Source organism: Suillus clintonianus (genome assembly GCF_016758775.1).
Source record: "Suillus clintonianus strain FC179 chromosome Unknown DEU56scaffold_2, whole genome shotgun sequence".
Lineage (NCBI taxonomy): Eukaryota > Fungi > Basidiomycota > Agaricomycetes > Boletales > Suillaceae > Suillus > Suillus clintonianus.
In genome coordinates this window covers 643,601-659,597 of record NW_024539226.1, presented here as the reverse complement: position 1 = coordinate 659,597, position 15,997 = coordinate 643,601, and the positions used below count along the sequence as shown (strand labels likewise).

At 47.6% G+C, this 15,997-nt stretch overlaps 4 protein-coding genes across 4 annotated transcripts; 1 reads left to right on the top strand and 3 right to left on the bottom strand.

Annotated features, from left to right (window-relative positions):
- Window positions 1-2,631: 2,631 nt before the first annotated feature.
- On the bottom strand, window positions 2,632-5,285 carry DEU56DRAFT_867752 (uncharacterized protein; the record flags this gene model as incomplete). The annotated part of the gene is made up of 11 exons (XM_041355446.1): window positions 2,632-3,075; window positions 3,125-3,236; window positions 3,387-3,454; window positions 3,501-3,677; window positions 3,758-3,916; window positions 3,986-4,082; window positions 4,135-4,295; window positions 4,354-4,558; window positions 4,617-4,813; window positions 4,872-5,054; window positions 5,121-5,285. The coding sequence occupies 11 exons, from the start codon at window positions 5,283-5,285 to the stop codon at window positions 2,632-2,634; spliced, it is 1,968 nt and encodes a 655-aa protein (XP_041215263.1).
- Window positions 5,286-5,511: 226 nt separating this feature from the next.
- Window positions 5,512-6,138, bottom strand: DEU56DRAFT_906450 (uncharacterized protein; the record flags this gene model as incomplete). Its single annotated transcript, XM_041356823.1, has 4 exons — window positions 5,512-5,837; window positions 5,893-5,925; window positions 5,983-6,054; window positions 6,114-6,138. The coding sequence occupies 4 exons, from the start codon at window positions 6,136-6,138 to the stop codon at window positions 5,512-5,514; spliced, it is 456 nt and encodes a 151-aa protein (XP_041215262.1).
- Window positions 6,139-8,830: 2,692 nt separating this feature from the next.
- Window positions 8,831-13,651, bottom strand: DEU56DRAFT_906448 (uncharacterized protein; the record flags this gene model as incomplete). Its single annotated transcript, XM_041356822.1, has 8 exons — window positions 8,831-9,415; window positions 9,466-9,641; window positions 9,694-10,604; window positions 10,657-11,617; window positions 11,670-12,624; window positions 12,676-12,785; window positions 12,840-13,045; window positions 13,107-13,651. The coding sequence occupies 8 exons, from the start codon at window positions 13,649-13,651 to the stop codon at window positions 8,831-8,833; spliced, it is 4,449 nt and encodes a 1,482-aa protein (XP_041215261.1).
- A 368-nt stretch (window positions 13,652-14,019) lies between these two features.
- Window positions 14,020-14,509, top strand: DEU56DRAFT_906447 (uncharacterized protein; the record flags this gene model as incomplete). Its single annotated transcript, XM_041356821.1, has 3 exons — window positions 14,020-14,061; window positions 14,138-14,293; window positions 14,345-14,509. 3 exons carry the CDS (start codon window positions 14,020-14,022, stop codon window positions 14,507-14,509), a joined length of 363 nt encoding a protein of 120 aa, XP_041215260.1.
- Between the last annotated feature and the right edge of the window lie 1,488 nt (window positions 14,510-15,997).

The following is a 15,997-nucleotide window of genomic DNA, read 5'->3' as shown; positions in this document are numbered from 1 at the left end:
TTGAGGTAAGGCTCCATAGGCTCAGAAGAGTACAACTGAAGACCCTTGTGGATATGCTTGCGCAAGACATGACATGCCGGATTGGCCTTCATGATCTTGGCCATGGCCTGCTGGATCAGAGGCTTCATACTAGGGAATCAGTTGTGACACACAGACCATAAATTATGCCACCACTCTGAATCAGTGTGATGTAATGACTTGGTCTGCTAGCTATATAAACAATTAGTGATCGGCAAAGTGAGTGATGGTGATGAATGAACTTCCGAGGAGACCCCTGTGTGACTGCAAGTAAAAATTACGAACTGTGGGATTGCCCACTCCCAGGTCGGCAATGAATCCTGCAGGGCCGTTCCCAGACTTGTCCGTTTCGTTCCTATACATATGTTCAATAATCATGTAGATACAGAGGTAGTAACTGAGAGACATACCTGTTCTTCGGGAAGAATCGGACCACTTACAGTCTACTTACGGTCTGAGAATCCCTGCCAGACAATGGAAGCTCATGCAGTGAGTAGATGATGACGGCCCCATCGTAGATGCAGCATGAACAGTTGGGGGTTTGTGTGGTTTTGGAGTTATTCAAGGACCTCGATCCTCCTGCGAGGATGCTTGATATTTCTCCCACCACCAGAGTTCGCTATATACATGTGTCAGACGCCAACATTGGCCTCTGGGGCACAAGCACTCACAAACTACTGTATAAAGTTCAACCGCTGTGTCACAGTACCAAGAGTGGAGGCTTACCTATTGAAAATATCGGCCTTTTGGTAGTTTAGAATCTAGATATGACAAATGAGTTTATGAAAACTTGTTAGGGGGTGGGGTGCCCTTGCCTCAATTAGACATTTGAGTGGGATTATGTGTGATAAGACTCGGTGGGACTCAACTGGAGACTGTGAGCGCAGGAGGTAGAATATACACTAGAGCTATGCCGATCATGACATCAGTTGGTGAGGGGCAGATACTCATGGAGTCGGAAATGTAGTCCAGGAACTTGGCACAAGTGTATCGCTCAATATCATAAGTGTTGAAAATCACCCCAATGAAGCTGAACGTCGGTCATACCATCCAAAATGACATTGTTCTAAAAGAAACACATACATAGATCAAATTCCAAAAAAGTATGAAAGGTGACCTACATCTGTAACCAGTGAAGGCCAAGAGATGGGGTGAATAGTCTCCTTTTGCACCGTCTCAATCTGGAGTGACTCTAGCTCCTGGTCAAAGACCTGACACAAGTCCATAACCACACTTTCGTGAATCTTCTGCCACAAATGTGCACGCCCCACGGAAGATTTGGATCAGCGAGATTTTAAGGGTAGGGATCTTGCTGTGCATGAAAACACCCGCCAGATCAAGCTGGACCTAGAAACTGGCACACACATTGGCACAGTTTCTTGTATTGCATCCGTGTGTTGGGGTCGGAGTGGGGAGAAGGAAGGTGTTGCACTGAGAGGTATGTGTCAACTAGGGGGTGATAGAATGGAGGATGTTTCACCCACCAGAGGACACTGCACCCACCAGATTGTACGCCTTTGTGATGTCTCGTGGCTGCAAGAATTGTATGATGACCAATACTCGGGGGCAGTTTGTCTTGACACCGCACCCTGTCGTCTTCATCCAGGAGTAGTGATTGCAGGCAGGGAGGGGGGTCATGGTTCCAATCTCTATCTGTGTCCTTTGCAGACACACCAACATGTTTCTTCTCCTGCAAAATCACTAAAGGTGCTGAGAAAGATGCTGAGCTTGGAAAGACTTGTGACTGTGTCTGTCTCTGCATCCCAGAAATCACACCGACAGGAATGGTATCCATACGATGCAATTGAGCTGTGCTAGCATTGCTATAGCCACCCACATTTGCATCAGTAGACCCTGGTTTTCCCTTATTTTGGGGGGCGCCTGCGATGGGAGGGGCAAAAATGTGGGTTCGATAGGTCCTGAGTTCACCAGGTCGATCTAATGGACCTACTGGGATACCCCTGGACTGGTGGGCAGCCAATACGGCACGGGGAGACTGGCTGTTGGTCACGGGCATTCAGAGTGCCCCTTTCATCAGTGGAAGCATCAAGGAGGAGGTCCTCGATGTATGACAGACACTGGATCGGCTGCTGGACCTGGAGCGAGATTTATGAGTAGGACCAATCGTGAGGTGATGTTGAATTCGAGGAAGCTGTTGGGGGTGGGGGTCAATTTTAGAAATGCGACTGCGTGACATGGATGTAGCCTGGAGAATGTGAGAAGATAAAAAGGTAGTATGAGAGCGAACTTACAGAGAGTGGAGGCCTGTGGCCATATTCGCCACGGTCATTGTGAGGTTGTTTGGAAGGTGGCTGGAGGGGTGCAATGAGATAAGATGTGTCATTGAAGCTGCCTGAGCGAGGACGGACACCACGAGTGGATGGGGGAGGAGGGAGGGGGCCTGGAGGGAGAGCAGCAGAACTGAGGGATGATGAAGTGTAGCGATGGTGAGATCGATGGTATGGATGTGGTGGGGGTTCTACAGTGATACTAGGATTCGCAGAGTAGGGGCTGTGATTGTGCTGGATTTGATTTGGGATGGGTATCAAGACGAGATGGTCACCTGCATCTCTAAGGATATGCTGGAACATACTAGTGATGAGAATGGCCTGGTCATAACAATTGAGCTTGGAGAGCCTTGACTCGAAGGAAAATGTCAGTGTCCACAGTGTGGATGACAAAGTAATCTCCAGGTGTTTCAGGATTGCTGGCAAGAGCAGCACCCCGAACGATTGACCGGACAGAAATGATCTCGGAGGATGAGCGAGGTTTGGCTCGCACATGCCACATTCCGATATCATCATCTCGTCTTCGACAACTACTGGCAATACCAACATCATATGGATGTATAAGGGCGAGAGGGAAATCAGCACTGCCAGTTGAGGAGCTGAACATGTATACAAGGCGAGCGAAAAACGGCTTGTCTGCAGTTTTCACCATGACGCAGTCGTATCTTGGTGATCCATAGAATTGCGGGTTGCACCGAAGCAAGTCTTGGTGCAGGCGCCAGTCAACCATTGATTCATAGTTTATGTGCAAGAACCGAAACTCTGTAATCTGATAGAAAATATCAGTACTGTCAATTGGGTGAGGTAAATTAACATACCATATCCTCTGCGCGTAGGTGAATGCGCCTTCCGTCTGGCAAGTGAATATTGTTTTGTGGTAAAAAACCATTCAGGAAGCCATTAAGCTTCATCCAAAAGTCGGCAAAAGCCCTGTTGGTCCCATGGGAGTGCATGATGTCCAAAAACGAGTGATTACCTTACTTTGAACCTAAATGTGCATGTATAGTCCCTGGCTCAGGGATTCCAGTGTCGTCCAGGGCTTCATTGGTGTCGGGATCACGAGTATCTCATTGATTGTACTCGTCGAGTTCATCAAGTTTGGTGTGCATAGATGTTGAGGTCAGAAGCCATTCATCATAGCGCAGGATCTATAATTGGTTAGACTGAACTTGTGAGACAATATAGGTGACGAACCTGAGAAGCAACATTCTTGAAGTTTGTGTGTTGAAGGTAAATTTTTCGCAAAGAGCCGTGCATTTTCTCATTTGGCTTCGTGTTGTAGTTACATGTCACACCTTTAGCCAAAATATCGTTGAATATGTGCGAGATCAAGTGCTTCTTTGGAAAGTTCCAATTTTTGAAGGTTTCTGGCTGTGATTCAGTAATGTATTCCTGTCAATAATGAATCATCAATCATCAATGACAATATTTGAACAAATACGGTGACTTACCTCCATCACTTCTGAGAATTTTTGCAGGGCAAACCTTCCTGCCGAAATTGTATCTTCTGTTTGGACTTCAAATGAAGTGTACATATCAAGCTCCATGTAGTAGCGGATGCATCGTAGTAGTAGGTGTCCCAGTTTACAGCAGGACAGGTGGAGAATATCCTGCGCTGCAAATATAATCATCTAAGTTTGTGTTAGCACCGCAAATCATGCTATAATGTATAGACACACCTTTGATAGATCCCCAAGAGCAGTACTGTCATTGAAATCCACCACCATGACTGATGAAAAATGGGTCAGATTAGGCCATTGTGGCAGCGCATCGAAGCTGAGGCCACAAGTCAGTGCTAGCATCAATACATTGTAGTACCAATACATACTTTTTGTCGAGTTTAATGGCTGCCTCCCGCCCGAGGTCCGAAATCCAAAACTTTACTTCATTCCACAGATGGTCGCCCCATAGTCCTTCTTCATATGTATGCAGACGGTCGACAGAGAGAGTGCGATGAACATCTGTGTAAAGAATCCTCCAAAAGACATTCTAACAATTCAATGACATAATGAGCGTGTCCATAGATATCATAAAAACAGCACAATACCTCAACATTTCGGAGTGAGAAAGCCTTTAGCTGATCCTCCTTTTCCTTCTCGGAAGGCCTCAATCTTGCAGTATGGAGGGTGTCTTTAGATTGGCAACTTGTGTGCAGCTCGTGGGGATGGAGAACAGACTGCTCATCCTGCGGAACCAAACACACTGGACATGGGAATTTTCCCTTAAGTCCATGGATCAACGCCATGATGCATCTGCAATGTGATGTCAACCTCGCAATACAGTATATGTAGCAAACTAATGTAGACTTACTGTTCTTCATAATCAGCGCTCAAGATCAAAATAAGGGGCCAGAGATGACACTGGATGCCATCCCCACATTCAAACCAATAGCCCGTTGTTGAGAGCTTCACGACCGAGGCGAGAAGCTGGTAGAAGGACGTATGCCACACGGCATTCTTAAAGTCTATGTAGTTCTTCTTTTTTGCGTGCTCCTGATTTTCAACAATCTGAATCAACAATATAATCAGTGATGCTACTAACAAAACAAGTGCCTGATACACCAACAATTGGCAACCAACCAACAATGCGGCCGCCTCCGAGGGCAGTATTACCATTTCGAATATGAATGGGCAGGTTGGCAATGCGGGCGATAATCAGATAGCCTTTTTGGCTCCCAAAAGACGACAATTTACTCTTGTCTGCATAGAGGATGAAGGCCAGCGGTTTGGCATTCGGGGGGAGCTGTGACTAGTTACAACAGTGGTGATATACTATTAATGTACATAAACAACAGAATCAAGCTTCAATACATACTTGTGCGCTCCAAAAGGCATCAGCAGTCCATGGTTCATTGATGAAGTGGACAAACCTCTCTTCATTAAATTTTGAAAGACATTGAGCATCGAACACAAAGTGAGGTACAAGACGTCTGTCTTGCAACAAGTCAAGTGCCCAATCCCAGAGAGGGTGGTAATGCATCTCGAATTTGTACACCTCTCGTCCATGAGGAACGGACACTTTATCATTCTGAAACTGCGCAGGATGCAATCAGCTTATTATAATGATTAGTTGTAGTTGCACAATGTATATTACTTACTTTGGTATAGCGCTGCGAAGCAAGCTCCCACAGCGAGCAAACTTCATTGTGATTTTGCAGCGTGAAGGAATCATTGCCACTGGCAGAGCGATGGACGAGATCAAGGAGTCAATTGGTCTGATCCTTCGTCATGGCAGCTTCGAGTGCAATCTCAAAATCAAGCTGCGTGCGAAAGGGCTCCCATGGTGAGTTGTTATGAGGTACATAATCCTCTGTCGGGCAGCTACGGGAGAACTCGGACAAGCGATGTGTAGTGGAAGGGAGTTGGCTGTGAGGATGGTATTCAACTCGAATATCATCGAGCTCCTGAGCTGGTTCATTGGGACCGTGATCAGCATCATCGAAGTCAGGACCAGCATTGTGGGAGTCGGATAATGCTACGTCGTGGTCTATTGGTGGGAGTTGTTGAGGTGATGACCTTTGCATATTAATATCTGACAGGCGGCACAAAGTGTTAGTACATTGTGAATGAAATTGAATTAAATATACCATTGTCTGGTGCCCAGATAGCAGTGGTGTCCACTATATCATGATTAGTATAAAAAGTGCAGCACAATCATTAAAAACATAAGCACTCACCTGCAGCAGACGACTGCACATCCTCAAAACATTGTAGATTATTGCGCACTATGTGACGCTGCTTTCGAAGCTCTGTTGAACAATTGTCATCAATCTATGAAGCACATCAGACAACTGATTGGAGCGCCTACCCTTCTTTTCAGCTTTCCGAACCATATCAGCATATTCTGCGTCTTCCAGCCGTTCCTGTTTTTTCTTTGCACAAGACTTTGAATGAGATACTAACCCACATGAGCGGACATTTGCCCCACATTGATCACATGTCACAAGGTCGGATGTTCTTTGTTTCAACTTAGGCATTATTATGGGGAACAAGAGAGTATGAGTAGCAGATGAACGAGTGTTGATCGAACATTGATCGATTGGTTCTATTATTAACATATCAAAGGCTAGCACGGATCAGAATCGCATCAGAACTTGCATCAGAACGACATTAAAACTCCGCCTAGGGCATCATAATCAGATCAAAATTATTTTGAGGCACATCATAACACGTGACCATTATGATGCCGATAAAAGATCTCCGACAGGCTGGGGTGCTCGAACATAAAAATGTCAAGATTGTGCGCTGAAACATGAGAGGCAGGTTTGAACAGGAATGGGTAAAAAAAGCACATGCTGTAGCATGCACAGGAACTTAAGGGCTTCTTAAAAGAGGGCAGATGCACACATATGCCCATCGTCATTCTCAGACAAGTGCAGTCAACCTTTTGGTAACATGATCCCATCTGAACCTGCAGCATGGGTTAGCTAACATTCGACTTCAGCAGGGAAAGCAGTAGTCCATAAAGCTGAGCATCTTCAAAGTCTCCGTCTTCAGGCCAACAGCACACAAGGAGAGCTCACCGACGTGGTCCTTCGAACACATAGAAATAACCAACATACTCAGTGAAGACATCGACCATGGCTTCCGACAGCTCGAAACGACCCGGTGCAGCAGCAAACAGATTTCTCACACCGATCATGACGTTGAATGGGCATGAACCAGTCACTCGCACCCTTCCGGATGGTCAGAAATGGACGCGTCGCAATGCTGCATCCATTTGCTACTCTCCGGATGGCGAACGGTTAATCAGCGGATCTATAGATAAGACCGTTCGGCAATGGGATCTGCGGGCTGGAAAGGAGGTTGACGCGTGGGGTATTTGTGAGCAGGAAATACTAGCCGTGAGGGTATCGAAGGATGGTCAGTGGGTTGCCACTGCTAGTGGAGATGACGGTCAGGGCGGGGAGCTCAAGGTTTGTGAGGTCAAGACAGGGATTGTGAGAACATTTGAAGGCCACTCAGGACAAATCGCATCCATCGATATATCCGCCGATAGCACGCTACTAGTGAGCGGGTCGAACGATTCAGTGCGGATATGGGAATTGGACACTGGCAAACTCGTATTCAAAATTGTTGACAATGCCATCAATCGGGGGTTCGGGATGGCTCAATTCTCGCAAGACTCGAAGAAGCTCGCACTCCTCAGGCCAAGTGTGTATAACTGGCTTGAGGTGTGGGATGTCCAAGCCCAGAAATTGGATGTCAGCATACCGAAACGTCACGGTAGCCACTGGTCATATTCGATGTCGCCTGTGTTCTGGACAACCAAAGACAAAACCATCGTCGCGAATGCCAAAATCAGAGACGTCGGAAATATAATTACTCCCATCAATACGATCTATGAGTTTAACTCATTGACGCTAGAGACGGTTGGAGCTCCCTTCGAAGGCCACCCCGCCGGTACCGATAGTCTAGCACTTTCATTTGATTGTGCTCTCCTCGCTAGCGCTTCTCGGGACCAGACCATCAAGCTCTGGGCCTTCGAGTCTCGCCAGCTCCTTGCCTCATTTGACATCCAATACTACGCCCGACTCCTGTTCTCACCCAACTCACACCAGCTGGCTTGTACGAGAATCGGTGACACAAAGATCTACATACACAATATACCACCCAAGATCCTTGCCAATATCTGCCCTGCACAAGAAGCGCAGCCTAATGTATGCATCCACGCGCATACATCTATCCGTTCGTGCGCTAACATTTTCTTGCAGACAAGTGATTTACTCCATGTACGTGACCAACTACTCACATATACCACTCCATCAAATGCCATTATTACAGTCCAACGCAATACCTCGTGTTGGGCGTCGTAAACCAGTGATCTCGCCTACCACATATTTCGCTCATCGGCAACAAAAACCTTCCCCCACCACACGCTCACAGCGACCCACCTTCTTCCATGACCTTCGCAAATTCATTTCCTCTTCTCGCACAAACGCAGCTCCTCCTGTGCTTCGTGATCCCCTGGATGTACGTCTCTTTTACCTCCTTCCTTCTCAGTCGTCTCGACAATTTTCTTGCAGTTTCCCGCTACATCCCCTCTGCCTCGCAACTTCTTACCCTTGGCTCAGGGCCGTTCAGGTCTGAATCCCCACGAGAATGTAAGTTTCAACTGCTCTCATCACATTTCAACTTACATTTGTTTCAGGCCAAGAGGTGGGGGAAATTAAAGTTTCCGATATCAACCTGGACAAACTTGCCACACCACCACCACCACCGTGACTGCGTTACCGTCACGTTAATATTACTATATATAGTATGTAGTCGTGTCACTCAAAGACCGAAATTTATGCAATTGAATGAATGCGAATTGACTTGGATTGATGTGCGCGTACAACTTGAACTGGTATCGTAGTCTAGAGTACAATTGTAGACTACGGGTACATGAATACAAAGCGCTGAAAAAGTGACGTTAAAGGTACTACGACGGACTTGAGAGCATCTGAATAAAATGGCATCAACGGATCAACGACTCGGAGCGGATCAAAACATGATAGCAAGGCAAAGCAATAGAACGAACAATCAAATAACTAGAGTACGTGCAGTCTGAAGAGGTTGGATAGTGGTACGAGCACGTTTGGAAGGGATAGATCCTGCAGACTCTGTTGCAGAGCGTTTGAGGGAGCGAGAACCCGAAGCAATAGCAGGGATGTTTTCCTTCCCTGGAGCGCCATATAAAGACCTTTTCTCCATCGGGATGCGAGCAGCGGTGAGTTCGAGGTCGTTCAACTCCATAGACTTCCAGACACTATCAGGCAACAAAACACCAACCTCTCTGTGTCCAGGAACAGCATACTCCTCATGCTCGCTAAGAATATGTGCGGGCATGTTATAGCGCCAGATGCTCTCGACGGCAACAACTGGTGCTCTTCGCGAAGTTTTGCCGGGTTCAGGGGCGAGTAGTGGGTGGCAAAGACCGCATTTCAAGGGTACGTTCCTGCAAGGTTTGTTCTTCGACCCTTGCTCCGCGAATCCATATTTGAACTGGTGCTTGTAGGCGCATTTCGTCTCCCAAACTGGGGCGCCGTTCGCAGGAAACTTGATGGTTATCGCGCACTCCGGAAGTCCAGATCGGCCGCAGAATCCGCATGGTAGAATATTGCCAACCTTTTTAAAATCGATCAATTGTAATCTACTAGTATAGAATAAATACATACCGGTTCCTTGAGACTAACCAGTTCCGGTGTGTTTGAGGATGCACGTAGTATATGCTGACCGACATGAGAACGAATGTCGGCCACTTTCGCCAGACAGAGGGGACAGGTTGTGATGCGCTCGCCTTCGGACACAGAAAGTAGATTACCAGCTTCGACAGATATGATAGCTGGTGTACCTGAAAAGAAGCTTTAGATATACACACAATAATCAAAATACGGAAGACATACCATCATATGATCGATAGGGAAACATGGTGGGGTCCGAAGGTGTAACATTCGCGATAGACTTGAGGGAGACTTTGCATTCAACAGCCTTCGCCCACAGAAGGTCGCAAGCAGCTTGAAGAGCGTCTCGATGAACTTGCCAGGTGCTTTGCCCACCTTTAATCTCCACGAACTGATCACTGTCGATGTCGTCCCGAAGCCGGATTAACGTCGGCTCGGGATTAACGGGTTCGACTAGAAAACCAGGGACACTGACAACTACAGCGCGTTCCGTCAACTCTGCCATTCCTTGGATGATAGAGCGAGCCTTCACGTAGCCCCCATTCCACAGGAATAAAGAAGGGGACTTGGGCGAGGGACGCGTTGGAACAAGGGTCAAGAGCTGACCGGTCACTTTAACGGTTGTTCGTGAGGCCTTCATTACCGCGATATTCATTGATGCGTGAGAAACGTTGTTGGATCCAAGGTGTGTTGAACGAACGATTCCGATAGAGAGTGTGCGACCTGAACGAAGAACTGTGAGGAAGATGTCACCGACGAGGAATGAGTTGTGATGCGTGATGCGGCCAGACGACATATCGATTCGTTTGTTGACCTTAGTGTAACCCGCACGAACCCGCTCCAGACGATTGTTCGACTTAGAAATGAAATCCTTGTTAATAACGAGGCGGCAAACCGTCTGTTTGTGAATCCACCGGTCTTTGAACAAGACATAATCGTCGGGACGGATTCCTGGACCATCCGGCAATGCAGGCGCAGATGGATCAATCAGAGGGGGAGACTGTTGAGTCGGGGGAGCATCTGTAATAGACTCGGCGGTCAACGCCTCCTCGAAGGTCAGCATGGCTTCCTCAGAGGCTTCTTCGTCAGCTGGGAGTAGCACTGTATCACTGTGAATGACTGGCGCAAGAGAGCTATAGTGCGAACAAGTGAGCTACATCCAGAAACCAGACTGAACAAATATACCTCTGAGCAAGAACTCTTGCCATCTCAGGATCCTCATCCGCCTCTGAAACCCCAAAGTACTTGTTTTCTCCAAAAGGGCGTAGCATATCGACGCCCGGATCACGGAAGAGTTCGGCGAAGGAATAATGAACGGGATCGATCTGTGAAGCGCTAAGTATAGAAATAGCCATTTCGCGGCCATTGCGCCATGCAGTCGGGAGATCGCAACGCCCAGATACCATATCACCCTTCCACATGTCACGGTTGATGTGATCTACGTTTTCGACTCGGGTGCCCAGACTAAGGCGGCGGTGGCCTGGGTCGAGGTCAGGATTCCGCTTGAATACTCCATCAATGTCTTTGGCAGCGCCCAAGCGATCAATCACTTGAGAAAAGGTACACGCGGAGTTATGGCCACCTATCATCCGAGTGCGACCGAAATGAAGTTCTAGTCGATCGTCTCCAGAGTCGCCGAGGAAAAAGGAAGCGTGCGGATCAAGGACTTGTTGCTTAGCTATTCCGAATGCAAAGCACTTGATTGATGTGTTGGTGTCGTAGTACAGTTGATTTGACATGAATCCACGACGGTGAGAGCGGAAGAGGGCGAACGACAGGTGGGCATATCGACTGAGGTACTGTACCTGCTCGGTGAGGGATAGATTGACGTTGATAAAGGGAATGAGGTACGACTCGATCACATCGCTAAGGAGGATGATGGAGGTTAAGTCGGCGTGTCTGTCAACATCGGAAGTGAATGAGTCGTTGAGGAGGGAACGCTGTGACTTCGAGAATTCGATTATAGCTAGCATTAGTTCGACTGCTCGGGGAACGTCTTGCAGGTCATCTGGATGCAAGAGCTTCGTGACACTGGTTTCGTCGTAAGCAGGCAGCCACACGAGATATCGAGCGAGCATCATTGCGTTGATGATTCGTCCATTGTTGAGTGTGATACCCGAGGGAGACCGTATAAGTGTACACATACCTAAAGAAAATGTGAGCCTCGAAGACCGAAACACGATATATAAAAAACTTACGCTTCATAATATGCTTCGGATCGAAGTCTAGAGTGACTTCGTCATCCCCTGTCCACGTATTCAACCCAGGCATATTGTTGAGTATCCCGTATAACGGCGACTCTGGGGATAAGGGCTTCTTCACGAAGAGCTTGTGGCCCGCTGCGCGCCTAGTGGCATCACCGTCGGTTGCGAGTGACCAAACGGGTCCAACAGTCTGGTCTGCACCAGTTGCCTTCCAGCGCCTTAAGGCACGACCAAGGACACCCTCCATGTCAGAGGCACCTTCCGTCTTGCAAGTGGGTGCGACTAGAATGGGGTACAGCTCGTCTTCTCCGAAACACGCAGCGCCGATCACAGTGACCTCCTTCCCGAGGTGCACCTCTTTGTCGTGGATTTTTTGCGCTATTGCAACAGCGGAGTCGTAAGTCCTGAGCACCGGATCTATGAGGTGAGAATGCATCCAACAGAGGCCGCCTATCTTATTATACTTGCTGTAATGAACCGCCATTTCCTCAATAGCCATCTCGTCTATCATTATGCTAACCCCGCGGAGTGTGGTCATACCGGTGCGTGTGTTGATAATGACAGAATGAATATTTGCGTCGAAGTGGTCATCACGAATAGGACCGATGGTGGGGGTGATGGTAGTGAAAGCAGCTCGGGTGCGAAGGGTGCGAAGAGAGGGAATACTGAGCTTGTGGTTGAGCGCGAAGAGAAGCTGTCGTCCTCCAAGTCGGTAGACGAGTGTAGCTATGTCTAAATCACTGGCACCATAGCCACGTGGACGGTAAACACCTTCCAGAGCGTCCTCGAGTTTGTTGACTATCTCCCGGACGCTGGCGCCATTGCCCAAGGCGACGGTGATAATCTGTTGGAGGCGGGGGATGTCGTGTTCCGAAATCGCCATGAGGAGGCGGTGATAATCGTCCAGCTGGGATAGAGCAGTTATATACTCGCGAGAAGCGTTGAGGCCCTGAGTGAAGTTAATAGGACACATGCTATAAGTAACGGAAAGTAAACTTACCTGCAGTTTCAACTGCCGAGCTTGATCGGCATAGCCCTTTGCGATATCTTGCATACGTGCAAGGCCTGTATACCTGTAATTCGTGTGAGGCTTCACATCCCGCACGCTTTCTGCAAGGCGTTCGATATTTGTTGTAATATTAGTACACTCATTGCAGGGCGAACCCTCGATCAAGGTGGACAGGACACAACGCTTTGATCGAACCCGAGGCGCACTTGGTTGTGTGATGTCAATAAAGAAAGGGAGCCCATCCGGGCCATCATGATAGCGTTCCCAGGGGATATGCATCACGAAGGGGCCAAGATTCTGTGGCCAGAGGACAGGAAGTCCAGCGCAATGACTAGCGGCAGGATGAGGAGAAAGGACTCGGCTGAAAATTTCGATCGATATGATCAGTTTGTTTGATGCGATGGAGCCGAAATTAAACGTACCTGTTGTGATCTGATGTAATTGATGGGGAACGTGTGATTGGTGCATCAAACACGCTGCTGGCCCCATCAGGCACGTTGTCGGCTTCCTTTCTTTTTCGATCCGTAGTCCGAAGGCACTTCTTACTGCCGCGATGGCACTTCAACGAATTGAACTGACCTGGCGCCCACAGAGGAATGTCAGATGAGACACTGGTCTGACACCAGTCTTGGCAGTCGGGACATAACAATGTCCAACGTTTCTGAGCGCTGACGGCAGCTTGCAGGTACCCGGACCGGAAGAGATTAAAGAGGGACTCGGTCGTATTCAAATGGAGTTGTGCGGTGATATCGATGGGTGGTTCCTCAATCTCGATAATCTGAGAATCTGAGAAGTTCAGAGAGTCCAGGTCCAGGTCTGAGTCTGTTTCATAGTGATCGTCCGAATATTTGGTGCTGTCTGTATCATAAGTGGGTCGAATATAAAATGAAGGGCTTGCGGAATGTGCAGAGAAGTCCGAATCTTCTGAATCTGAATCTTCCGAGTCCGTTGATCCGGTGTGTGTCATGGCATATGCAGTGCTTATATGCGCATTCTCGTCGGTGTCATGAGGAGCCGAATTCACGTAACTTGATGCAAACCATGTAGAATACATAATGCTTGATGGACCTGTCTATGCAAATGTAATGTTTGAATGAGGGTGGGTCATGAGTTGGCGTAAAAGGAGATCAAGACGCGACGACGCGGAATATTGATATCGACGCGCATGACTTTGGTCACGTGTTCACAAAATTACACCCAGAAAATTTCATTTAGTGGGCAGCGCCCTTCCACGCGCGCTTTTTATTAAAAAGACTATCTGTATACATTCTAAAGTAATGAAAAGACCACACTTTTGGTTTTCAACAAACAGATCTATGCTCATCTGACGGCGCTATGGAGAAACTCAAAACGTCGTGTTTGAAACTTCAAGTGGCTGTATATTAAGGTTTATAGCTTATGTAAATTCGAGCTTGATATCCGGGATTTGCCTTTTCCCCACCTCTTGTTTCAGGCTCGACCCATATCAACATTGCCCAATACGGAATCCTCTGCCACCGCTTCCACGACCTTCAAAGCGCGCCTACACAACCTATTAAATTGGTGGCCCAATCGTACAGGTCATGCATTGCCGCCTATTGTCGATGTTCCTCTCGCGCAGGGTAAAGAGGTATGTTTGATTCATTTTTTCTCAATATATTGTTTTAATATCTATCTACAGCGCAATGCTTCAGCAGATGCTCCTCCCAAAAACAGCGGGGAGTGGATAGCTGATGAGGACTACGTTCCTTCTCGTCCACCTTCGACGAACTCTAATTCACAACCACCCGCAGTGCAGATCAACACTGGAGAGCATGGAAATGGTCGGTTGTGTGGTTGCTTCTAAATTGGCGTCGCGGATATCTTCCAGTATTATTTTTGCCATATGCGCTATAACGTCAACATTGACCTCTCAATATGTGGCCACTAGTATACCCCTCGGATTACTTCCCGTTCTTGTATCAATGACATGTAAGACAGTTATGAATCTCACGGATCGCAGCCTGCGCACCATTTCGAATGCGAGATGCGGTCACTGACTTTGAGTTCCAGGTGTGATGGACAACATCAAAAAATGACCCATGCATTTAGGTGGTGCTTGTACTTTTTCCATCCATTTCCAGGATAAATACAACAGAGAAGAGTGTCGACTTCACAAAGCAGATTTCAGCCAGCAGCCCACTCCGAATCATCAAGACGAACGCAAGTCTGTTGAATTCGAATGAATCGGCATCGGCGACTGAAGGTGCTGGCGTTCTGAGCGGTTGGCGGACGGTTTCGGGGTTTGATCAGGTTTGGTCTCTGGTGCTGGCTGTTTGCCGGCGTCACTCGAGGAGGCTTTTGCGTTGAAGCCTCAGCTGTCTGATCTGGGTCCATAACTTGATACGGGTTGCCGGAAGGGGTGTTATCTGTTACTTGGAAGTTATAACAAGAGCACAGTAGGGACGGTTTATTTATTTCTAAAGCTGTAGCCAAACCAATACTACTCGTCTTGAGCTAAGCGCTCCCGACCTCAGCGAGGAGCTGTTCCGACTCTTTCTATGAGTCCCGCAAAGCACATCAGTTCTTTGTTCAAAGTTTATATTTTGTTTTTGTTTTCCTTTCTAAAGTGTATCCTTCAAGTTGTCCTTGTCAAGTTATAATATCGATGACAAAAGTTAGATGCATGACTCAAGTGTAGGAGTTGGCGTGTCTGGTTATTTTTCTTACTGTATTCTGGGTTTAATGTATCTATTTCGCGCAATGCAAACGCTGGATTCATCCTTGCTAGTGCCGCCTGTAATGAGCATTTTTCGACATCTCCCGCGCTGATGACACCTCAGACCGTTCATATTTTTGCAGTACTTGTCGTCCATCATTAGGCTCATCGTCGACATTTTTGGACTGCTGGCGAATGTGTGAAGCTACATATATCAGCAAGACTACGAGCGTTCATAATAAACTTACCTTGAGTGCTCGCAAATCGAGCCATTGTCCTCCTCGTATTCGCACAACGTGAACGAAGTGGGAATGCAGGTGCGATGGGATTCGACATTTTAGTATGTAACGAAGATGTAGCAGGACGGATTTGGCCAAGCCAGATACTCGTGTAAGACTTGGCAGGTGCTCTCGAGTGTGGGAGACGACGCATGCAGCGCTCGAATTGGCGCTCAGCGGTCTACAGCAATTAATACAGGCTGTGTGGGCTGGGGCCCGGGTGCTTGAACACAAAAATGGCAACATTATGCGCTGGAACATGAGAGGCAGGTTTGAAAAGGAAGGGGTAAAAAAAGCACATGCTGTAGCAAACACAGGAAAGGGCTTCTTAAAAGGGGGCAGATGCACACATATGCCC